We start from the raw sequence: 25759 nt of genomic DNA on the forward strand, positions 1-25759 counted from the left end.
GTTGCCACATGATAACCCCAAGGGGCACCACTCATATACATTCCATAATTGGCACTCACTGGGGCTAACCAGGGACTCTGTGAAGCAGGAACTATCTGTTACCTCTTTGGAAGTGGACACTAAATTAAGACTGATCTTTAACCAGCTCTCTCTAATCAACCAAAGAGAGAAATCAGAAGAGTGAGCACTCTACTTGTCAACACCTATCATTAGATTGTCATCCTTAAAATTGTGAAACAGACTCTATAAGGAAAATTAGGAGTTTTAATTCTGTCACCATTGCTCATCTATCTCCACCCCACACGAAAAACAGGGACACGACACACACGGCAATCTGTTACTGTCTTCCTACTCATACTTACCTAGACTAACAAATATAACTTACTTCTCTAACACACAAAAACTAAATCTTAAGTAGAAATTTTCTAGAAATAGCCTGTAACAGGGGAGTATGAGCCAGGATTTTTTTATGTTACCAAAGGTACAACTATTAACTAATCGTAATAACTTTCTTGAGAGGGGGAAATGTTCAAAATGGCAGCATAGGAAGATCCTGAACTCTCCTCCAATGGACACAAAAATCTACAATTACATTCAGAGTGATTCCCATAGAAGGGGACCTAGAAACTGGATGAACAGAGCCCTTGCAAAAAAAGCACTGAGACAGATAGAAGAGGCAGAGACATGGTCTCGCTAAAGAACACACATTCCTGGTACAGTGTCCCATGGTCAGGAGAGTTCTCAAAGTTATTAACTTTTCCCTGAAATTTAAGATCTGTATCAGGAACCCTAACCCTTACATCCTGCACAGGATGGAGGAGTCCCCAAAACACATGACTATGAAAACCAAAAGGGAGTATGTCCAAGAAAATTATAGAACGCAGGGAAAGGAAAACCCATTCATAAAAAGGCTCATGTACAGACTCACTCAAACCAGAAACCAGTGTAAAAATACAAGATTGAAAAGTGCACACACCACAGGTGAAAGAGACCCACTTATGAATTTTGGAGTACCTGCCAGAGAGTCAGGAGACAGCTGGGGCTCTCCACGGAGACAGAGACACTGGCAGCAGCCACTTTTGTTCACTCATTCTGCCATGCTGATCCCAGAACTGGCAAGTGCCATTTTGGAATCCTCCCTCTAGACTCCTAATGGCAGGGAACATGCCCCACTGAGAGCCCTGTACAAACCTGCATCTCAGTAGGTCCTCTCAGCCAGCCAGGCTAGGCACCAGCCTAATCCCATTAGCACACCTATATCAGTTGCTGCCAGATGCACAGCCAGCTTGAATGGGGGCCACTCCTGCGCAACAATACACCCACAGCAGTCTGGTACCACTGCAATAGGGGAATGCATACAGCACACAGACTGAACAGCCCTGGAGCACATGAGTCTAATGGACAGGTGATTGTACTTCTGGGCCCCAGAGGATCTCCTGGGCCCTTGAAGGCCACCCCTTCAAGACTAGCAGACATAGCTGAACTACCTAATATACAGAAGCAGAGTTAGGCAAAATGAAGAGACAGAACAATGTGTTCCAAATGAAAGAAAAAGAAAGAAGGAAAAAAAAAAAGACATTCATAAAAAGAATTGAATGAAACAGGGATAAGCAATCTACCTGATAGAGTTCAAAGTAATGGTCAATAAAGATGCTTACTGAATTTAGGAGAAGAATGGATAAACACAGTGAGAACTTCAACAAAGAGAAAATATACAAAGGTACTAATCAGATCTGAAGACTTACAATAACAAATGAAAAATACACTAAGGGAATAAACAGCAGATTAGATGATAGAGAAGAATGGATTAGCAATCTGGAAGACATGGTACTGGAAATCACCCAAACTGAACAGCAAAAGAAAGGGTTTTTTTTTTTGGAACTAGGGATAGTTTAACATACCTCTAGAATAACATCAAGCATACTAATTAATATTCATACTATAAAGGCCATATGAGGAGAAGAGAAAAAGGAGAAGAAAACTTATTTGAAGATATAACAGCTGAAAAATACCCTAAAAAAAGAAACTGACATGCAGGCCCAAGAAGCATAGAGTGTCCCAAACAAGATAAGTCCAAAGAGCTCCACATCAAGGCACATTATTATAAAAAAGGTCAAAAATTAAACATAAAAAAATTTTTAAAGCAAAAACAAGTTAGTTACATATAAGGGAACCACCATAAGACTATCAGCTTATTTCTCAGCAGAAACTTTGCAGGCCAGAAGTGGCAGGCATGAGATAATCAAAGTGCTAAGAGGAAAAACAAGCTTAAAAAAAATGATACTCTACCCAACAAGGTTATTATTCAGAATTGAAGAGGAGATCAAGAGTTGACCAGACAAACAGAGGGACCACACAAAGAACAGCAGGAGAGACAGATACATGGTACTGATGGAAATCCCATACCTGATACACAAAATGCAGTTGGAAGGGATAGCATTAAAGGGACCATGCTTAGATTCCCCCAACCTGAGATACAACAAAACAAAACAAAAAAGCATCAATTTCAAGGGTAACTAGACTATAAGTGAAAGAAACTCATTTATGACCCCTAGAGCTTCTGCCCAACAATGGGAAAACTACTGCAACTCTCTCTGGGGTAATGGGTGTTAGCAAGCACCACTGTGTATGTTCCCCTCCACCTGATAGGAAGGGCAGAAGCAGGGCCCAAATGCTTTAGACAGTTGGCCACCTCCACAAGCCCCAGACCCCAGCCCACACCAGTTCCAGCCATCATCTCAAGATGGCCACCTGCCAGAACACACTCCAGTTTCAACCATCCCACCACAGCTGCCTTCGGGTGGCACACACCCTAACACCCCTGACCTTTGCCCACTACAGCTCCAGCCATCTCACTAAGGTAGCCTGGGCATGGAACACCTCACGACATGCTGACTTCTGCTCCACCCATCCCACCAGGATGCCCCTGCATGCAAAGCCTCAGCCCATACCCACCCAAGCTCTAGCCATCCTACCAGAGAATCTCCAGGACAAAGTGCCCCAAAACACTGGCCTGCACCTGATGAAGCTCCAGCCAGCTGGCCAAAGCTGCCAGATACATGCCATCGACACAGGGAATGTTCCTACACAAGGCTACTCCTTTAATATTGAGAGCAGTAGCTGTTTGCCTAATTCATAGAAACAAAACGAGAATATACTCCAGATGAAGGAACAACATAAAACTTCAAAAAAAGAACTAAACAAAATAGAGATAAGCTACCTGATAGAGAATTCAAAGTAATGATCGTAAAGATGTTCATCAGACTTAGAGAAGAGTGGATAAACTCAGTGAGAAATTCAACAAAGAGATAGAAAATATAAACAGGAGCTGAAGAACAAAATGGCTGAGAAGAAAAACACACTAGAGAGAATCAACAGCAGATTAAAAGATACAGAAGAACAGAGAGCAGTGATCTGGGAGACAGAATACTGGAATGCAACCACGCTGGGAAAAAAAAATTTTTTTTAAGATAAGGAAGTTGGGAAGATAGCAGAGTAGGAGGATCCTGAGCTCAGTTCATCCCACAGACACACCAAGGCAACAACTACATCTATGCAACTAACTCACATAAAGACCTGAAGAGTGACAGAACAGATCTTCCGCAGCTAAGTCATAGAGAGAAGACCACATCAAAAAGGACAGGAGGGGCAGACACTTGGTTAAGAACCAAACTGCCACATTTAACTAACCACAAATGGGAGGGACATCATAATCACTGAGAAGCAAGGGGACGAGACCCCACACTGGGCACCCCCAGCCCTGGGATCCACACTGGAAACATGAGTCCCCTAATGTCTGGATTTGAAAATCAGCAGGACTTAACACCAGGAGCTTTAAAAGTCAGTGGAGCTTAACTCCAAAAGAGCCTGAGGGTGATAGGAGACTGAGTCTCTGCCCTGAAAAAGTCATCACACTAAATAATTTGCCCTGAGACACAGCAAAAAAGGAGCAGTTTGAAAAACACCTCGGGTATACATGAAGGAGACTTACTGACTAATTTTAGAAAGGGTGCCTGAAAAGCAGGGATCTGCAGAAAATTTCTCTGGGAACAAAAGTGCTGATGGGCACCATTTTCCTTGCCCTACCCCAGCCTAGAGAGCTGAACACTTGTGCGAGCCAGTTCTAATCATCTTTATCTCACTTGCTGACACCACATGCCCTGCACCAACACACCACTACAAACCTGAGCCACCCAACCCACTGGGCTTGGAAGGTGCCCCTACAAAGCGGGACGTGTCCCTCCACTCCCAGCAGGCAGCCATGCCCAGACCAGAACACCACTTCAAAGTGACTCCTTCCCTGGAGTCAGGAAAGGTGGGGAAATAACCACACACACCAGTATGCCTGCAGTTCCTACAGCTGGGCCTCTTAGCTGGCTGTGCAGACATCAAGCCCTGCCCTTCACTGTGCCCGCAGCTGTGACAGGCTACTTGCAGACAGCTAGTCTGAGTGCTGCCCTACCCACCAGGTGGCTAAAGCTGGGCCTCTAAAAGAGCATAGGAAGCAAACCCTGCCCAGCGGCCCACAGAAAGCAAAGTGGGTCACTGGAGTTAGCTGAGGTGAAGAACAGCCCCTACCACCAGTTTGCCCACAGCAATCTCACCTTAGCCACAAAAGGCACATGCAGCCCACACAGTGGATGCACAGCCCTGGAACGCCTAGTTCTGGTTACTAAGGGGTATTACACTATAAGGCACCATAGGATCTCTCCTATACAAGGCCACTACATTCTAGACGAGAAATGGTAGCATACCTACCTAAGAGAGTTAGAAAAAGTGAAGAGACAGAGGAATATCTCCCCAATGAAAGAACAACACAAACATCACAGAAAAAGAGCTAAATGAAATGGAGATAAGCAACATGCCTGCAAGAGTTCAAAGTAAAGATCATAAAGATACTCCTCATTTGAGAGATGAGCAGATGAATTAGTGAGAATTTCAACAAAGACATCGAAAATGTTAAAAAGAACAATTCCTAAAAATTTGAAAACAGAGCTACCCTATAACCCAGCAATTGCACTACTGGGTATTTACACCAAAGATACAAATATAGTAATCCAAAGGGGCACCTGCACTTCAATGTTTATAGCAGCAATGTCCACAATAGCCAAACTATGGAAAGAACCCAGATGTCCATTGACAGATGAATAAAGAAGATGTGGTGTAATGGAATATTATGCAGCCATCAAAAAATGAAATCTTGTCATCTGCAACGACATGGATAGAACTAGAGGGTATTATGCTAAGCAAAATAAGTCAATCAGGAAAAGACAATTATCATATGATCTCACTGATATGAGGAACTTGAGAAACAAGGCAGAGGATCATAGGGGAAGAGAGGAGAAAATGAAACAAGACGAACCCAGAGAGGGAGAAAAACAATGAGAGACTCTTAATCTCAAGAAACAAACTGAGGGTTGCTGGACTGGAGGGGGTTGGGGGGATGGGGTGGCTGGGTGATGGACACTGGGGAGGGTATGTGTTGTAGTGAGTGCTATGTATTGGGTTAGACTGATGAATCACAGACCTGTACCCCTGAAACAACACATTATATGTTAATAATAAAAATAAATAAATAAATAAATAATAATAAATATCACCAGTCAAAAGAGAAGTATACAATAACTAAAATGAAAACTACAGAAAAGGGAATCAACAGCAGATGAGAGGATGCAGAAGAATGAATCAGCAATCTGGAAGGCAGAGCAATGGGAAACAACCAACCTGAACAGCAAAAAGGAAGATCAATTATAAAAAATGAGAATAGGTTAAGAGAAATCTGCATTATCATCAAGGGTAATAACATTCACATTATAGGGATCTGAGAAGAGAGAGAGAAAGAAGCAGAAAAGCTACTTGAAGAAATAGCTGAAAACTTCCCTAATCTAGGAGAAGAAAACAGATATCCAGGTCCAGGAAGCAGAGAGACCCTAACAAGATAAACCCAAGAAGGTCCAAACCAATACACATACTTAAAATGGCAAAAAGTAATGATAAAGAGAGAATCTTAAAAGTAGGAAAAGGAAAAACAAACAAACAAACAAAAACGGTTAAGGTTGAGTACAAGGGAAACCCAGTAAGATTCATAGCTTATTTTGAACCAGATACTGTGCAGGCAGGAAGGTAGTGGCATGATATATTCAAAGTACTGAAAGGAAAAAATCTATGACAATGAATACCCTACCAGGCAAGTTTCTCATTCAGAATTGAGGAGAGATGGAGTTTCCCAGATTAAGAGACGTTAAAGGAGTTCACCACCACTCAACAACCCTTGCAAGTAATATTGAAGGGAATTCTTTAAGTAGAAAGAAAAGGCCATTACCAGGATAAGAAAATTATGAAAGAAAAAATTTCCCAGGTAAAAGTAATTATTAAAGATAGATTAATTACTTACTAATTACTTATTAATAACCTATAAAATGGAGATTAAAGCATAAAAGTAGTAAAATCAATTATATCTATAAAAATTAGTCAAGGGCTATATAAAATAAAAAGATGTTAAAATATGACATCACACACATAAAATGTGGAGTGGAGACTAAAATTTTAGTGCTTTCAGAATGTATTCAAACATAGCAACAATGAACTTAATATAGACTGTTATACACATACAGTTTTATATATGAACCCAATGGTACCCCCAAATCAAAAACCTATAATACCTACACAAAAAATAAAGGGTTCAAGCGTAACATAGTCATCAAAATACAAAGAAAGTGAACAAAAAAGGAAAAGAGAAGAACTATAAGAAAAACATCAGAAAACAATTAACAAAATGACAATAAGTACATACTTATCCACAGCTACTTTATTTTATTTTATTATTTTATTATATTTTATTATTTTATTTTATTATGTTATGTTAGTCACCATACAATACATCATTAGATTTGATGTAGTGTTCCATGATTCATTGTTTTCGTATAATACCCAGGGCTCCATGCCGTACGTGCCCTCCTTAATACCCGTCACCAGGCTAACCCATCCCCCAACTCACCTCCCCTCTAAAACCCTCAGTTTGTTATTCGGAGTCCATAGTCTCTCATGTTTATCTCCCCCTCCAATTTCTGCCCTTTCATTTTTCCCTTCCTTCTCCTAATGTCCTCCATGCTATTCCTTAGGTTCCACAAATAAGAGAAACCATATGATAATTGACTTTCTCTGCTTGACTTATTTCACTTAGCATCATCTCCTCCAGCCCCATCCATGTTGATGCAAAAGTTGGGTATTCATCCTTTCTGATAGCTGAGTAATATTCCATTGTATATATGGACCACATCTTCTTTTTGTTTATTTTTATTGTTATGTTAATCACCATACATTACATCATTAGTTTTTGATATAGTGTTCCATGATTCATTGTTTGTGCATAACACCCAGTGCTTCACGCAGAATGTGCCCTCTTTAATACCCATCACCAGGCTAACACATCCCCCCACTCCCCTCCCCTCCAGAACCCTCAGTTTGTTTTACAGAGTCCATCGTCTCTCATGGTTGGTCTCCCCCTCTGACTTACTCCCCTTCATTCTTCCCCTCCTGCTATCTTCTTCTTTTTTTTTCTTAACATATATTGCATTATTTCTTTCAGAAGTACAGATCTGTGATTCAACAATCTTGCAAAATTCACAGCACTCACCATAGCAGATACCCTCCCCAAAGTCTATCACCCAGCCACCCCATCCCTCCCACCCCCCACAACTCCAGCAAACCTCAGTTTGTTTCCTGAGATTAAGAATTCCTCATATCAGTGAGGTCATATGATACATGTCTTTCTCTGATTGACTTATTTCACGCAGCATAACACCGTCCAGTTCCATCCACATCATTGCAAATGGCAAGATCTCATTCCTTTTGATGGCTGCATAATATTCCATTGTGTATATATACCACTTCTTCTTTATCCATTCATCTGTCAATGGACATCTTGGCTCTTTCCACAGTTTGGCTATTGTGGACATTGCTGCTATAAGCATTGGGGTGCACGTACCCCTTCGGATCCCTACATTTGTACCTTTGGGGTAAATACCCAGTAGCGCAATTGCTGGATCGTATGGTAGCTCTATTTTCAACTGTTTGAGGAACCTCCATACTGTTTTCCAGAGTGGTTGCACCGGCTTGCATTCCCACCAACAATGTAGGAGGGTTCCCCTTTCTCCGCATCCCCGCCAACATCTGTCATTTCCTGACTTCTTAATTTTAGCCATTCTGACTGGTGTGAGGTGGTATCTCACTGAGGTTTTGATTTGGATTTCCCTGATGCCGAGCAATGTTGAGCACTTTTTCATGTGTCTGTTGGCCATTTGGACGTCTTCTTTGGAAAAATGTCTGTTCATGTCTTCTGCCCATTTCTTGATTGGATTACTTGTTCTTTGGGTGTTGAGTATGATAAGTTCTTTATAGATTTTGGATACTAGCCCTTTATCTGATATGTCATTTGCAAATATTTTCTCCCATTCTGTCGGTTGTCTTTTGGTTTTGTGGACTGTTTCTTTTGCTGTGCAAAAGCTTTTTATCTTGAGGAAATCCCAATAGTTCATCTTTCCCTTGCTTCCCTTGCCTTTAGCGATGTTGCTAGGAAGAAGTTGCTGCGGCTGAGGTCAAAGGGGTTGCTTGCCTGTGTTCTCCTTTAGGATTTTGATGGACTCCTGTCTCACGTTTAGGTCTTTCAACCATTTGGAGTCTATTTTTGTGTGTGATGTAAGGAAATGGTCCAGTTTCATTCTTCTGCATGTGGCTGTCCAATTTTCCCAACACCATTTGTTGAAGAGACTGTCTTTTTTCCATTGGACATTCTTTCCTGCTTTGTCAAAGATGAGTTGACCATAGAGTTGAGGGTCCATTTCTGGGCTCTCTATTCTGTTCCATTGATCTATGTGTCTGTTTTTGTGCCAGTACCATACTGTCTTGATGATCACAGCTTTGTAATAGAGCTGGAAGTCCGGAATTGTGATGCCGCCAGCTTTGCTTTTCTTTTTCAACATTCCTCTGTCTAATCGGGGTCACTTCTGGTTCCATACAAATTTTAGGATTATTTGTTTCACTTCTTTGAAAAAAGTGGATGGTATTTTGATGGGGATTGCACTGAATGTGTAGATTGCTCTAGGTAGCATTGACATCTTCACAATGTTTGTTCTTCCAATCCATGAGCATGGGACGTTTTTCCATTTCTTTGTGTCTTCTTCAATTTCTTTCATGAGTATTTTACAGTTTTCTGAGTACAGATCCTTTGCCTCTTTGGTTAAATTTATTCCTAGGTATCTTATGGATTTGGGTGCAATTGTAAATGGGATCGACACCTTGATTTGTCTCTCTTCTGTCTTTTTGTTGGTGTATAGGAATGCCACTGATTTCTGTGCATTGATTTTATATCCTGCTACTTTACTGAATTCCTGTATGAGTTCTAGCAGTTTTGGGGTGGAGTCTTCTGGGTTTTCCACATACAGTATCATATCATCTGCAAAGAGTGAGAGTTTGACTTCCTCTTTGCTGATTTGGATGCTTTTGATTTCTTTTTGTTGTCTGATTGCTGTGGCTAGGACTTCGAATACTATGTTGAATAGCAGTGGTGATAGTGGACATCCCTGACGCGTCCCTGACCTTAGGGGAAAGGCTCTCAGCTTTTCCCCACTGAGAATGATATTCCCTGTAGGCTTTTCATAGATGGCTTTTATGATATTGAGGTAGGTACCCTCTATCCCTATACTCTGAAAAGTTTTGATCAAGAAAGGATGCTGTACTTTGTCAAATGCTTTTTCTGCATCTATTGAGAGGATCATATAATTCTTGTTCTTTCTTTTGTTAATGTATTGTATCACGTTAATTGATTTGCGGATGTTGAACCAACCTTGCAGCCCAGGGATAAATCCCACTTGGTCGTGGTGAATAATCCTTTTAATGTACTGTTGGATCCTATTGGCTAGTATTTTGGTGAGAATTTTTGCATCCATGTTCATCAAGGATATTGGTCTGTCATTCTCCTCTTTGATGGGGTCTTTGTCTGGTTTTGGGATCAAGGTAATGCTGGCCTCATAAAATGAGTTTGGAAGTTTTCCTTCCATTTCTATTTTTTGGAACACTTTCAGGAGAATAGGTATTAATTCTTCTCTAAATGTTTGGTAGAATTCCCCTGGGAAGCCATCTGGCCCTGGGCTTTTGTGTGTTGGGAGATTTTTGATGACTGCTTCAATTTCCTTAGTGGTTACAGGTCTGTTCAGGTTTTCTATTTCTTCCTGGGTCAATTTTGGTAGTTGATACATCTCTAGGAATGCATCCATTTCTTCCAGGTTATCTAATTTGCTGTCATAGAGTTGCTCATAATATGTTCTTATAATTGTTTGTATTTCTTTGGTGTTGGTTGTGATCTCTCCTCTTTCATTCATGATTTTGTTGATTTGGGTCATTTCTCTTTTCTTTTGGATAAGTCTGGCCAGGGGTTTATCAATCTTGTTAATTCTTTCAAAGAACCAGCTCCTAGTTTTGTTGATCTGTTCTACTGTTCTTTTGGTTTCTATTTTATTGATTTCTGCTCTGATCTTTATTATTTCTCTTCTCCTGCTGGGTTTAGGCTTTATTTGCTCTTTTTTCTCTAGCTCCTTTAGGTGTAGGGTTAGGTTGTGTATTTGAGACCTTTCTTGTTTCTTGAGAAAGGTTTGTATTGCTATATACTTTCCTCTCAGGACTGCCTTTGCTGCATCCCAAAGATTTTGAACAGTTGTGTTTTCATTTTCATTGGTTTCCATGAATTTTTTTAATTCTTCTTTAATTTCCTGGTTGACCCATTCATTCTTTAGTAGGATGCTCTTTAGCCTCCATGTATTTGTGTTCTTTCCGACTTTCCAGTTGTGATTGAGTTCTAGTTTCAAAGCATTGTGGTCTGAAAATATGCAGGGAATAATCCCAATCTTTTGGTACCAGTTGAGACCTGATTTGTGACCTAGGATGTGATCTGTTCTGGAGAATGTTCCATGGGCACTAGAGAAGAATGTGTATTCCGTTGCTTTGGGATGGAATGTTCTGAATATGTTTGTGAAGTCCATTTGGTCCAGTGTTTCATTTAAAGTCTTTATTTCCGTGTTGATCTTTTGCTTAGATGATCTGTCCATTTCAGTCAGGGGGGTGGTAAAGTCCCCCACTATTATTGCTTTGTTGTTGATGTGTTTCTTTGCTTTTGTTATTAATTGGCTTATATAATTGGCTGCTCCCATGTTAGGGACATAGATATTTACAATTGTTAGATCTTCTTGTTGGATAGACCCTTTAAGTAGGATGTAGTGTCCTTCCTCATCTCTTATTACAATCTTTGTTTTAAAATCTAATTTGTCTGATAGAAGGATTGCCACCCCAGCTTTCTTTTGGTGTCCATTAGCATGGTAAATGGTTTTCCACCCCTTCACTTTCAATCTGGGGGTGTCTTTGGGTCTAAAATGAGTCTCTTGCAGACAGCATATTGATGGGTCTTGTTTTTTAATCCAATCTGATAGCCTGTGTCTTTTGATTGGGACATTTAGCCCATTTACATTCAGGGTAACTATTGAAAGATATGAATTTAGTGTCATTGTATTGCCTGTAAGGTGTCTGTTACAGTATATTGTCTGTGTTCCTTCCTGATCTATGCTGCTTTTAGGCTCTCTCTTTGCTTAGAGGATCCCTTTCAATATTTCTTGGAGGGCTGGTTTCGTGTTTGCAAATTCCTTTAGTTTTTGTTTGTCCTGGAAGGTTTTTATCTCTCCTTCTATTTTCAATGACAGCCTAGCTGGATATAGTATTGTTGGCTGCATATTTTTCTCATTTAGTGCTCTGAAGATATCATGCCAGTCCTTTCTGGCCTGCCAGGTCTCTGTGGATAGGTCTGTTGCCAATCTAATATTTCTACCATTGTAGGTTACATATCTCTTCTCCCGAGCTGCTTTCAGGATTTTCTCTTTGTCTCTGAGACTTGTAAGTTTTACTATTAGATGTCGGGGTGTTGACCTATTTTTATTGATTTTGAGAGGGGTTCTCTGTGCCTCCTGAATTTTGATGCCTGTTTCCTTCCCCACATTAGGGAAGTTCTCTGCTATAATTTGCTCCAATATACCTTCTGCCCCTCTCTCTCTTTCTTCTTCTTTTGGGATCCCAATTATTCTAATGTTGTTTCGTCTTATCGTATCGCTTATCCCTCGAATTCTGCCCTCGTGATCCTGTAGTTGTTGATCTCTTTTTTTCTCAGCCTCTTTATTTTCCATCATTTGGTCTTCTATATCGCTGATTCTCTCTTCTGCCTCATTTATCCTAACAGTTAGTGCCCCCACTTTTGATTACACCTCATTAGTAGCCTTTTTGATTTCGACTTGGTTAGATTTTAGTTCTTTTATTTCTCCAGAAAGGGTTTCTCTAATAACTTCCATGCTTTTTTCAAGCCCAGCTAGTATCTTTAAAGTCATGATTCTGAACTCTAGGTCCCACATCGTACTAATATCCATATTGAGTAGGTCCTTGGCAGACGGTACTACCTCTTGTTCTTTTTGCTGAGGTGATTTTTTTCGTCTTGTCATTTTGTCCAGAGGAGAATAAATGAATGAGAGAACAAAATGCTAACAGGTTAACAACATCCCCAGCAAATATACTCTATACAAATCAGAAAAGACCTGAAACCAGGAGAAAAGAAAGAGAAAGAAAGAAAAAAGAAAGAGAAAAAAGAAAAAAGAAAAAGATAAAAACAAACAAAACAGAACAAAACAAAAAAAAAACAGAATATGATCAAATATGATCAGGCAGTGCATAGATCAGTGCCACACACTAGATTTTGGGTGTATTTTGGTCTGTTAGAAAAAAGTGCCTCCTAAAATTTTAAAGGAAGAAAGACTTATATATGTACAAAATAAGGGTTGATACAATGAAGGGATGGAAGATGACTGTAAAGATGAAAATTATAAAATATTTTATAAAAGGAATTGATAAGATAAGAAGTTGTTTGAAAAAAGAAAGAAGAAGATTAAAAAAAAAAAGGGAGAGAATGTGATCAGGCAGGAGACTAGAATAAAGCCATACACTAGTGATTTAGGGTATATTTTGATCTCTTAGAAGAAACTGTATCTCAAAATTTTAAAGAGAGAACAACTTATATTATATATATATATATATATATATATATATATATATATATATATACATATATATATATATATACATATATATATATATGCCAAAAATAAGGGTACCTACTATGAAGGGATAAAATATGGCTCTAAAAATGAAAAATAAAAAAATGTTTTTTTTGAAAAAGGGATTGATAAGATGTTGGTTGGGACCACATCTTCTTTATCCATTCATCTGTTGAAGGGCATCTCGGCTCTTTCCACAGTTTGGCTATTGCGGACATTGCTGCTCTGAACATTGGGATGCATATGGCCCTTCTTTTCACTACATCTGTGTCTTTGGGGTAAATACCCAGGAGTGCAATTGCTGGGTCATAGGGTAGTTCTATTTTTAATCTTTTGAGGCACCTCCACACTGTTTTCCAAAGTGGCTGTACCAACTTGCATCCCACCAAGAGTGTAAGAGGGGTTTCCCTTTCTCCATAACCTCTCCAACATTTGTTGTTTCTTGACTTGTCAATTTTTGCCATTCTTAATGGTGTAAGGTGGTATCTCAATGTGCTTTTGATTTGAATTTCCCTGATGGCTAATGATGAACATTTTTTCATGTGTCTGTTAGCCATTTGTATGTCTTCTTCAGAGAAGTGTCTGTTCATGTCTTCTGCCCATTTTTTGACTTGATTATTTGTGGGGTTTTTTGGGTGTTGAGTTTGAGAAGTTCTTTATAGATCTTGAAAATCAGCCCTTTGTCTGAAGTGTCATTTGCAAATATCTTCTCCCATTCTGTGGGTTGCCTCTTTGTTTTGTTGACTGTTTCCTTTGCTGTGCAGAAGCTTTTTATCTTGATGAAGTCCCAAAAGTTCATTTTTGCTTTTCTTTCACTTGCCTTTAGAGATGTCTTGAAAGAAATTGCTGTGGCCGATGTCGACGACGTTACTGCCTATGTTATCCTCTATGACTTTGACGGATTCCTGTCTCACATTGAGGTCTTTCATCCATTTTGAGTTTATCTTTGTGTATGGTGTTAGAGAATGGTCGAGTTTCATTCTTCTGTATAGCTGTCCAATTTTCCCATCACCATTTATTGAAGAGACTGTCTTTTTTCCATTGCATATTTTTTCCTGCTTTGTCGAAGATTATTTGAGCATAGAGTTGAGGGTCCATATCTGGGCTCTCTATTCTGTTCCATTGCTCTATATGTCTGTTTTTGTGCCAGTACCATGCTGTCTTGGTGATCACCGCTTTGTAATATGGCTTGAAATAGGGAACGTGATGCCCCCAGCTTTTTTTTCTTTTTCAACATTTCCTTGGCGATTCGGGGTCTTTTCTGATTCCATACAAATTTTAGGATTGTTTGTTCCAGCACTGTGAAAAATGTCATTGGAATTTTGATCGGGATGGCATTGAAGGTATAGATTGCTCTAGGCAGCATAGTCATTTTAACAATGTTTATTCTTCTGATCCATGAGCATGGAATGTTTTTCCATCTTTTTGTATCCTCTTCAATTTCTTTCTTGAGTGTTCTTTAGTTCCTAGAGTATAGATCCTTTACCTCTTTGGTTAGGTTTATTCCGAGGCATCTTATGGTTTTTGGTGCTATTGTAAATGGAATCATTTCTCTAATTTCTCTTTCTACAATTGCATGGTTAGTGTATAAGAAAGCAACTGATTTCTGTGCATTGATTTTGTATCCTGCCACATTACTGAATTGCTGTATGAGTTCTAGTAATTTGGGGGTGGAGTCTTTTGGATTTTCCACATAAAGTTATCATGTCATCTGCAAAGAGAGAGCGTTTGACATCTTCTTCGCCAATTTGAATACCTTTTATTTCTTTTTGTTGTCTGATTGCTGTTGATAGGATTTGTAGTATTATGTAAAACAGTAATGCTGACAGTGGGCATCCTTGACGTGTTCCTGATCTTGAGGGAAATTTTGAAAGGCTCTCATCTTTTCCCCATTGTGGGTTTTTCATACGTGGATTTTATGAACTTGAGGAATGTTCCCTCTACCCCTATACTCTGAAGAGTTTAATCAGGAAAGGATGCTGTATTTTGTCCAATGTTTTTTCTGCGTCAATTGAGAGGACCATATGGTTCTTCTCTCTTCTCTTATTAATGTGTTCTATCACACTGATTGATTTGTGAATGTTGAACCACCTTGCATCCTGGGGATAAATCCCACTTGGTCGTGGTGAATGATCCTTTTAATGTATTGTTGGATCCTATTAGCTATGATTTTGTTGAGGATTTTGGAATCCATGCTCATCAGGGATATTGGTCTGAAATTCTCCTTTTTGATGGGTTCTTTGCCTGGTTTTGGAGATTAAGGTAGTGCTGGCCTCATAGAATGAGTTTGGAAGCTTTCCTTCTGTTTCTATTTTTTGAAACAGTTTTAGGAGAACAGGTATTATTTCTTCTTTGAATGTTTGGTAGAATTCCCCAGGGAATCCATCAGGCCCTGGACTCCTATTTTTTGAGAGGTTTTTGATCATTGCTTCAATCTCGTTACTGGTTATTGGCCTATTCCTGTTGTCAATTTCTTCCTGTTTCAGTCTTGGTAGTGTATAGGTTTCCAGGAAGGCATCCATTTCTTCCAGGTTGCTTAATTTATTGGCAAATAGTTGGTGATAATAATTTCTAATAATTGTTTCTATTTCCTTGGTGTTAGTCGTGATCTCTCCCCTTTCATTCATAATTTTATTAATTTGGGTCCTTTCTCTTTTCTTTTGGATAAGTCTGGCCAGTGTTTTATTGATCCTATTAATTCTTTCAAAGAACCAGCTTCTAGTTTTGTTGATCTGATCTACTATGTTTCTGGTTTCTAATTCATTGATCTCTGCTCTAATCTTAATTATTTCTCTTCTAACGCGTGACTTAGGCACTGTTTGTTTCTCTAGTTCTTTAAGGTGTAAAGTTAGTTGGTGAATTTGGGATTTTTCTATTTTTTTTTTTTTTTTGAGTGAGGCTTGGATGGCTACGTATTTCCCTCTTTGCAGTATCCCATATGTTTTGGACCAATGTGTTTTCATTCTCATTGGTTTCCATGAATTGTTTAAGTTCTTTGATTTCCTGGTTGACCCAAACATTCTTGAGCAGAGTGGTCTTTAGCTTCCAAGTGTTTGAATTTCTGCCAATTTTTTTTCTTGTGATTGAGTTCCAGTTTTAAAGCATTATGGTCTGAAAATATGCAGGGAATAATCTCTTGGTATCAGTTGAGACCTGATTTGTGACCCAGTATGTGGTCTGTTCTGGAGCAAGTTCCAGGTGCACTCAAGAAGAATGAGCATTCTGTTGTTTTAGGATGGAATGTTCTGTATATATCTATAAGGTCCATCTGGTCCAGTGTGTCATTCAAAACTCTTGTTTCTTTGTTGATTTTCTGCTTAAATGACCTGTCTGTTGCTGAGAGTGGAGTCTTGAGGTCTCCTACAATTAACGTATTATTATCAATATGACTATTTTGGTTAACAGTTGGCTTATGTAGATGGTTGCTCCCATCTTGGGGGAATAGGTATTTACAATTGTTAGATCTTCTTGTGGATAGACCCTTCAAGAATGATATAGTGTCCTTCTGTGTCTCTAACTACAGTCTTTAGCTTAAAATCTAATTTGTCTGATATAAGAATTGCTACCCCAGCTTTCTTTTGATGTCCGTTGGCATGGAAGATGGATCTCCATCCCTTCACTTTCAGTCTGGATGTATCTTTAGGTTCAAAATGAGTCTCTTGTAGACAGCATATGGATGGGTGCTGTCTTTTTATTCAATCTGCGACCCTGTGATGTCTTATGGGAACATTTAGGCCATTCACGTTGAGAGTGATTATTGAAAGATATGACTTTGTCATCGTGCTGCCTGAAAAGTCCTTGTTTCTATAGATTGTCTCTGTACATTTCTGTTCTATATCACTCTTGATGTCTTTCTCCTTTAATAGAACCCTCCCTAATATTTCTTGTAGGACCAGCTTAGTGGTCACATATTCTTTCAGTTTCTGCTGGTCTTGGAAGCTCTGCATCTCTCCATCCATTCTAAATGACAGCCTTGCCAGATAAAGTATTCTTGGCTCCATGTTCTTCTCATTTAGTACCCTGAATATGTCTTGCCAGCCCTTTCTGGCTTTCCAGGTCTCTGTGGATAGGTCTCACGTTATTCTGATGTTCCTCCCTCTGTATGTAAGGAATCTCTTCCCCCTAACTGCCCTTAAGATGGTTTCCTTGGTTCTAAGATTTGCAAGTTTTACTGTTAAATGCCAAGGCATTGGCCTATTTTCCTTGATCTTGGGAGGGGTCCTCTCTGCCTCTAGGACACGAATGTTTGTTTCATTTCCCAGATTAGGTTAGTTCTCAGCTATGATTTGCTCAAATATATCTTCTAATCCTCTCTCTCTCCACCCCCTCAGGGATCCCAATAATTCTGACATTGGAATGTTTCATGGTGTCACTTATTTCTCTGATTCTGTTTTCATGGATTTTGAGTTGCTTTTCCTTGGCCTCCCCTTTTTTCTTCTTTTCTATCAATTGGTCTCCTATATCATTAATTCATTCTTCTACCTCACTTACCCTAGCTGTTAGATTATCTAGATTAGATTGGATCTCATTGATAGCATTTTTAAGTGTTGCCAGTTCAGCTTTCATTTCTGCCCTTAGAGACTCTATGTTGCCATTAATCGATTTCTCCATTCTAGCTATTGTCTTCATAATTGCTACCCTGAAGTCCATTTCCGACATCTTGGTTATATCTGTATCCATTTGTAAATCTGCGGCAGAAGTCACAGTCTCTGAGTCTTTCCTGTTTTGGGGGTTCCTCCTCCTAGTCATTCTGTTGAGGGGTGGTTGAGGGAATGTACAGAGTTCAAATTCCTGACCACAACACAAGCAAGATGCACCTATTTTATAGGGACCTTAGGGTTGTGGGCCTCTTGATCTCCCAGCCTGTCTTCTGCGGGAGGGGCCTGCCACACTGGTACTCAGGCAACCCTATTTGGGCAGGGTTGCTCTGCCCCCTGTGAGGGGATGGGGTCAGTGAAAACCGGTTTTGGGGGGCTGTTGTTCTCCAGTGGCTTTCCCTGGCGGCTTTCCGCATCTCTTCTGAGAGTCAGAGGAGAAGAGATCATTTCCAACCCTCTGCCTCAGAGCACAGAGATCGCTCTGAGGCAGAAAGTGAGCTCTCCAGGCCACACTATCTCTGTTTCTGTCTGTGCTGCTATAAACTGCAGCGTCTGGGTTGTGCGCCCCTCAGCAGGGTTCCCAGTCCTCACCTCCAGGTCAGTGCATGGGAGCACGTCTCTGCCCTTTGTGCTTTTAAAACTGCCAGCCACCCCCAGTTTGCATGCACGGCCCCGCCGCCCCAGGTTTCAGTCTGGGCGGCTGCCCTGAAGTCCTTTCCCCACCTCTACCGGTGTGCAACCCTGTGCCCTGTCCCCAGCATGGGAGGCTATCACCCACTGGAGGTGTAGGATCCCCACGGCTCCCTCTCCCTTCCGTTTATCTTCTAATATCTGCCCGTGGAATCATGGCTCCCCACTTCATACTTCGAAAATGACCGCCTGCGATATTCTGTTTGTAGAGATCCAGATATATCTTCTTACATCTCAGGCTGATTTCGTGGGTGTTCAGAGTGTTCTGATAGATATCCAGCTTAATTCAGGGGACAGTTGGAAGAGGGTCCCCTACTCCTCTGCCATCTTCCCCCCTTCCTCTCTCCATAGCTACTTTAAATGTAAATGGACTAAATGCTTCAATCAAAAGACATAGGATGACTGAATGGATAGAAAGAAAACAAGACCTATCTATATGCTCTCTATAAGAGATTCTCTTCAGACATGAAGACACACACAGAGTAGAAGTAAAGGGATGGAAAAAGATATCCCATGTAAATGGAAGTAAGAACTAAAAGCCAAAGTAGTAATACTTATATCAGACATAATAGAGTTTAAAAACAAAGACTGTAGCATTAGACAGAGAAGTGCATTACATAATGATAAAGGGATCAATCCAACAAGATGCTATAAAATTTTAAGTATCTATGTACCCACCACAGGAACACCTAAATATGTAAACCAAATAGTAAAATATGTAAAGGCAGAAACTGACAGTAATACAATAACAGTGGGAGACTTTAATAACATACTTACATCACTGGACAAATCATCCAGACAAAAAATCAACAAGGAAATAGTGGCTTTGAATGACATATTAAACCAGATGAACCTCACAGATATATACTGAACATTCCTTCCAAACAGGAGAACGCATTCTTTCCAAGTGTATATGGAATATTTTCAAGGATAGATCACATTAAAGCCACAGAAAAAGTCTCAATAAATTTAAGAAATTTCAAATTTTTATCAAGCATCTTTTCTGACCACAACGTATGAGACTAGAAATGAATTACAAGGGGGAAAAAAACTGAAAAAAAACTTGGAGGACAAACAACATGCTAATTAAAAAAAACAATGGATCAATGAATAAATCAAACAGGAAGTCAAAAAACACATGGAGACAAATAAAAATACAATAGTCTAAAATCTTTGGAACACAGCAAAAGCAGTTTTAAGAGGGAAGTTTATAGCGATACAGGCCCACCTCAAGAAACAAGAAAAGTCTCAAATAAATCTAACTTTACACCTAAAGGAAACAAAAAAAGAAGAACAAATATAGTACCAAGTTGGTTAAAAGAAAGAAAGAGAAAATGAGAGAGAGGAAGGAAGGAAGGAAGGAAGAGAGGAAGGGGAAGGGAGGGAGGAAGGAAGGATGGATGGATAACAGTAGAAATAAAGACTAGAAAAAAATTGAAAATATCAATGAAACCAAGACCTGGGTCTTCGTAAAAATAAAATTGATAAACCTTAGCCAGATGCATCAAGAAAATAGAGAGGACTGATATAAATAAAATCAGAAATGAAGAGCAATAACAACCAAAACCACAAAAATACAAAAATTAGAATACTATGAAAAATTATATGCCACCAAATTGATCAACCTATATAAAAATGGATAAATTCCTAGAAACATACAACTTTCCAAAACTGAATCAGGAAGAAATAGCAAATCTGAACAGACCAAGTACTAGTAACAGAATTGAACTGGTAGTCAAAAAACTCCCAATAAACAAAAGTCCAGGACCAGAAGGCTTCACAGGTGAATTCTACCAAACATTTAAGAAAAAGTGAATACCATGCCCTCCTTAATGTCCATCACCCAGGTACCTCATGTGATGTAATGAGCATTGGGTATTACCTAAGACTGATGAATCACTGAACTCTACCTTTGAAACCAATAATACACTATATATTAATTAATTGAATTTAAAATTAAAAGTCAATCAAAAAATATGCCAACTCAGGAAAAATAAAGAAAAAAAGTGAATACCTATTCTTCTCAAACTATTACAAAAAAATAAAAAACAAAGGAAAACTTCCAAAGACATTCCATGAGGATAGCATTACCCTGATACCAAATCCAGACAAAAACACTACAAAAAGAATATTACAGGCCATTATCCCTGTTGAACATAGATGCAAAAATCATCTAGCTAGTTAGCTAGCTAACTAGGCAAACTGAATTCAATAATACTTTAAAAGGATCATTCAATATGATCAAGTAGGATTTATTCCAGGTTTGCAAGGATGGTTTGATATTTGTAAGTCAACCAATGTGATACAACACATTAATGAGAGGAATGAAAAAAAAAACCGTATGATCATCTCAGTAGATATAGCAAAGGCATTTGACAAAATACAACATCCATTCGTGATTAAAAAAAAAAATTTGGTTTTAGAGGGAACATACCTCAACATAATAAAGACCATAAATGAAAAACCCACCACTAACATCATAGCCTGAAAACACTTCCTTTAAGATCAAGAACAAGACAAGGATATTCATTCTCACCACTTTTATTCAACAGACTACTGGAAGTTCCAGATACACCAGATAAGAAAAAGAACTAGAAGGCATCCAAATTGGTAAAGAATAAATAAAACTATCACTATTTGCAGACTCCATGACACTACATATAGAAAACCCTAAAGACTCAACCAAAAACTATTAGAATGAATGAATTCTGTAAAGTTTCAGGAATCAAAGTTAATATGCAACTATCTGTTACATATCTATATACTAATAATGAAATAGCCTAAAAAGAAATTAAGAAATTTCTTTTTCTTAAAAACAATCTCATTTACAATTATACCCAAAAGAATACATTTAACCAAGGAGGAAAAAGACCTATGCTCTACAAACTATAAGACACTGATGAAAAAAATTGAAGATGCCCTAAAGAAATAGAAAAATAAACCATGCTCATGAACTGGAAGTATTAATATTGTTAAAATATGCATATTACCCAAAACATTCTACAAATTCAATGTAATCCCTATCAAAATACCAATAGCACTTTTCACAGAACTAAAATTGATCTGGAACCACAAAAGGCCACAAATAGCCAAAGCAATCATGATAAAGAAGAACAAAGCTGTAGGTATCAAAATCCCAGATTTCAAAATATACTACAAAGTTACAGTATTAAAACAGTTATGTTACTGGCAAAAAAAAAAAAAAAAAGACACACAGATCAATAAAACAGAATATAGAACCCAGAAATAAACCCATACTTATACAATCAGTTGATCTATAACAAAGGAGGCAAGAATATAAAATGAGAAAAAAATACCCTCTTCAACAAATGGTGCTGGGCAAACTAGACAGCTACATGTAAAAGAATGAAACTGAACCACTTTCTTAGACAAAAGTTACTCAAAATTAATTAAAGATCTAAATGTGAGACCTGAAGCCATAAAACTCCTAGAAGAAAACATGGGCAGTAAACACTTTGACATCAGCCTTAGCAACATTTTTCTAGATAGACATCCTCAAACAAGGGAAACAAAAGCAAAAATAAACTAGTGAGACCAAACCAAAATAAAAAGCTCTTGCACAGTGAAGGAAACCATCAACAACAACAAAAAACAACCTAACTGAATGGGAGAAGATATTTGTAAATGATACATCCAATGAAGGGTTAATATCCAAAACACATAAAGAAGTCATACAACTCATACCAAAAAACAAAAACAAAAAAAAAACCCAACATATAATCCAATTTGAAAATTGGCAGAGAACATGCATAGTTTTTCAAAGAAAACATACAGATGGTCAACAGTCCAATAAAAAGATACTAAACATCACTAATCATCAGGGAAATGCAAATCAAAACCACAATGAGACATCACCTCACACCAGTCAGAATAGCTAATATCCAACAAATAGACTTAAGTACAAAGGATAAACTGATGGTTGCTAGAGGAGAGGTGGGTGCAGAGATTGGTAAAATGGGTGAAGGGGATTAAGAGGTACATACTTGTATTATAAAATAAATAAGCCCTGGAGGTGAAAAGTACAACATAAGACATATAGTCAATAATATCATAATAACATTGCATGGTGACAAATGGTGACTACACTTATCATGGTCAGCACAGAGTAATGTATAGAAATATTGAATCATTATGGTATACACCTGAAATTAATATAACACGATATGTCAACTATACTTTTACTAATAGAAAAGAAATATTCATGGTAATGTTAATGTTCTATATCTCAATAGTTACTTGGATTACATGGGTTATGTATGTACACATTTACAAAAATACAGTGAAGGTACATGAAAAGTATGTCCAGTATACTGTATTTAAACTGTATACCAATAGAAAAATAACTGCAAACAGAATATTGGCCTAATGATATGCATGCTGAAGTATTTAGGATGAAGTGTTATTGTCTGCAATTTACTTTGAAATGTTTCAAAAAACTAAAATGGAATGAAGGATGGACAGAGGATTGGATACATGACTAGATTGTGAAAAATCAAGTATAGTAAAATGTTAAAGGTAGATTCTATGAGGTGGATATATGAGTGTTTACTGTCAAGTACTGTCAGTGTTTGAATATGTTCATTGAAAAGCACTTTTAAAAAATGAGGATAGATTATGGACTTGTTGTACAACATCAAACTTATGAACTCTTGTACTAGAGGGTCCTAGTAGGAAAAGACAGACAGAAAGGGGCAGAAAATTTATTTGAAGAAATAATAGTTGAAAACTTCCCTAACCTGGAAAATCCAGGTGTAGGAAGCACGGAGAGCTCAAACAAGATGAACCCAAGGAGATCCACACCAAGACACAAATAACTAAATTGTCAAAAATTAAACAAAATGAGAATCATAAAAGCAGAAACAAACAAACTAGTTACATACAAGGGAAACCCCATATGGCTATATGGTGATTTTTCAACAGAAACTTTACAAGCCAGAAATGAGTGGCATAATATATTCAAAGTTCTGAAAGGAGAAAACCTACAACCAATAATACTCTACCTGGTGAGTTTATCATTCAGAACTGAAGGAGAGATAAAGACAAACAAAAGTTAAAAGAAGTTCATTACCACTCATACATCAGGACACCTTTGGTCAATACTCCCTCAGTGCAAAGAGCCCTGGGACCTCCCCCCAGCCCAGCATGCACCCACTTCATCTTCAGCTGTCCTGCCAGAGCACTATCTGTACAAAGAGCCCCAGGACTGCCTAGCCTGCCCCAACTTCAGTTCAGGCCATCCCCACAGGGCAGCTCCAACACAGAGTGTCCCAGGAACTGCAGGCAATACCAGTCACAACTCCAGCCAGCCAAAATCACCATGCAATCTAAGTCTACACAGGAGACAACCATATACAACATATATGCCTAATTCATAGAAACAAACACTGAAAATCAAGCAAAATGAAACAAAGGAATATGCTCAAATCAAAGAACAAGACAAAACTTCCAAAAAAAAAAAAAAGAACTAAATGAGGAGATAATGATTATCTGATAAAGAGTTCAAAGTAACGGTTACAAAGATGCTCACAAAACTAGGGAGAAGAGTGAAGTAACTCAGAACTTCAACAAAGATAGAAAATATAAACAAGAATCGATTAGAGTTGAAAAATACAATAACTGAAATGAAAATTACACTAGAGGGAATCAACGGATTCAAGAATGCAGAAAAATCAGGGACGTGAAAGGGTAACAGAGAGCACCTGAGCTAAATAACAAAAAGAAGAAATTATTTTTAAAAACGAGGATAGGTGAATGAATCTCCTGGACAACCTCAAATGAACAAACATTCACATTATAAGGGGTCCCAGAAGAAGGGAAGGAGGGGTGGGTGGAAAACATATTAAGAATAGCAGCTGAAAATTTCCCAAACCTGGGGAAGGAAACAGACATCCAGGTTCAGGAAACATAGAGTTTGAAACCAGATGAACCTAAGGAAATCCAAAACATGACACATACTAATTAAAATGTCAACAATTAAACAGAGAGGGAGAACCTTAAAAGCAACAAAAGCAACTAGTTACACAGGAGGGGAGCCCCATAAGGCTGTGAGCTGATTTTTCAGCAGAAACTTGCAGGCCAGAAGAAAGTGGCATGATATATCAAAGGACTGAAAGTGAAAAGCCTGCAACCAAGAATACACTACCCAGCAAAATTATCATTCAGAAGTAAAGAAGAAATAAAGAGTTCCTCAGATAAACAAATTTAAAGGAGTTCATCACCACTAAACTGGCCATCCAAGAAATGTTAAAGCAAATTCTTTAAGTGGAAAAGAAAAGGCCACAATTAGAAATAAAATTATGAAAGGACAAATTTCATGAGTAAAAGCAAATATACAATAAAGGTAGTAGAGGAATCATTTATAAAGGTAGAATTAAAGGTAAAAGTAGTAAAATCAATTATAACTACAAAATTAGTTAAGAAGACCCACAAAATGTAAAAAATATATATATATAACAAACAACAATCTATACATAAAACATGGAGGGTGAAGGAGTAAAAATGAAGTTCTTTTAGATGTGTTATAACTTAACTGACCATCAACCTAATTCAGACTGCTAAATACTTAGAGTGTTAAAGTGAGCCTCATAGTAACCACAAACCAAAACCTATAATTGATACACAAAAAAATAAAACCAAACATAACACTAAAAGTGATGAGTCACAAAGAAAGAGCAAAAGAGAGGAACTATAAAACAACCAGAAAACAATTAATCAAATGGCAATAAGTACATACCTACCAATAATTACTTTAAATGTTTAAATGATCTAACTATTACAACTGTAAGACATGAAATGATGGAATGGATGAAAAACCAAGATCGATGTATATGCTGCCTACAAGAAACTCACTTAAGACCTAAAGACAAGTATGAGCTGAATGTGAAGAGATGGAAAAAGATTCAAAAAGAAGCAGGGGGGAAAAAGCCTAGGTAGCTGTACTTATATCAGACAAAATAGAGTTTAAAACAAAGACTGAATAGCCAAAGCAACCCTGAAAAAGAAAAGCAAAGCTAGAGGCATCACAATTCCAGACTTTATATTAAAAAGCTGTAGTGATCAAAACAGTATGGTACTGGCATAAAAAAATAGAAACATAGATCAATGAAACAGAATAGAAAACCCAAAAATGAGCACACAATTATATGGTCAATTAATCTGCAACAAAGGAGGAAAGAGTATCCAATGGGAAAAAAGTTTCTTCAAAAATTTGTGTTGGGAAAACTGGACAGCAACATGCAAAAGAATAAAACTGGACCACTTTCTTACACCAAACAAAAAAAATAAACTCAAAATGGATTAAAGAACTGA

General features: G+C 38.2%; 1 protein-coding gene across 1 annotated transcript in view; it reads right to left on the minus strand.

Moving 5' to 3' along the window:
• The window catches only part of ZAR1L (zygote arrest 1 like), a 44436-nt gene that overhangs the window by 1183 nt on the left and 17494 nt on the right, over window positions 1-25759 (minus strand). Inside the window, exons 5-6 of the mRNA XM_088021791.1 lie at window positions 2720-2737; window positions 532-558 (exon numbers count right to left, since the gene is read on the minus strand). Coding sequence (XP_087877917.1) covers window positions 532-558; window positions 2720-2737 — 45 coding nt within the window. The remainder of the gene's footprint in view (window positions 1-531; window positions 559-2719; window positions 2738-25759) is intronic.

This window comes from Eumetopias jubatus, unplaced genomic scaffold (genome assembly GCF_037043125.1).
Source record: "Eumetopias jubatus isolate StellerSeaLion01/CBP00866 unplaced genomic scaffold, mEumJub1_p1.0 scaffold_3, whole genome shotgun sequence".
Lineage (NCBI taxonomy): Eukaryota > Metazoa > Chordata > Mammalia > Carnivora > Otariidae > Eumetopias > Eumetopias jubatus.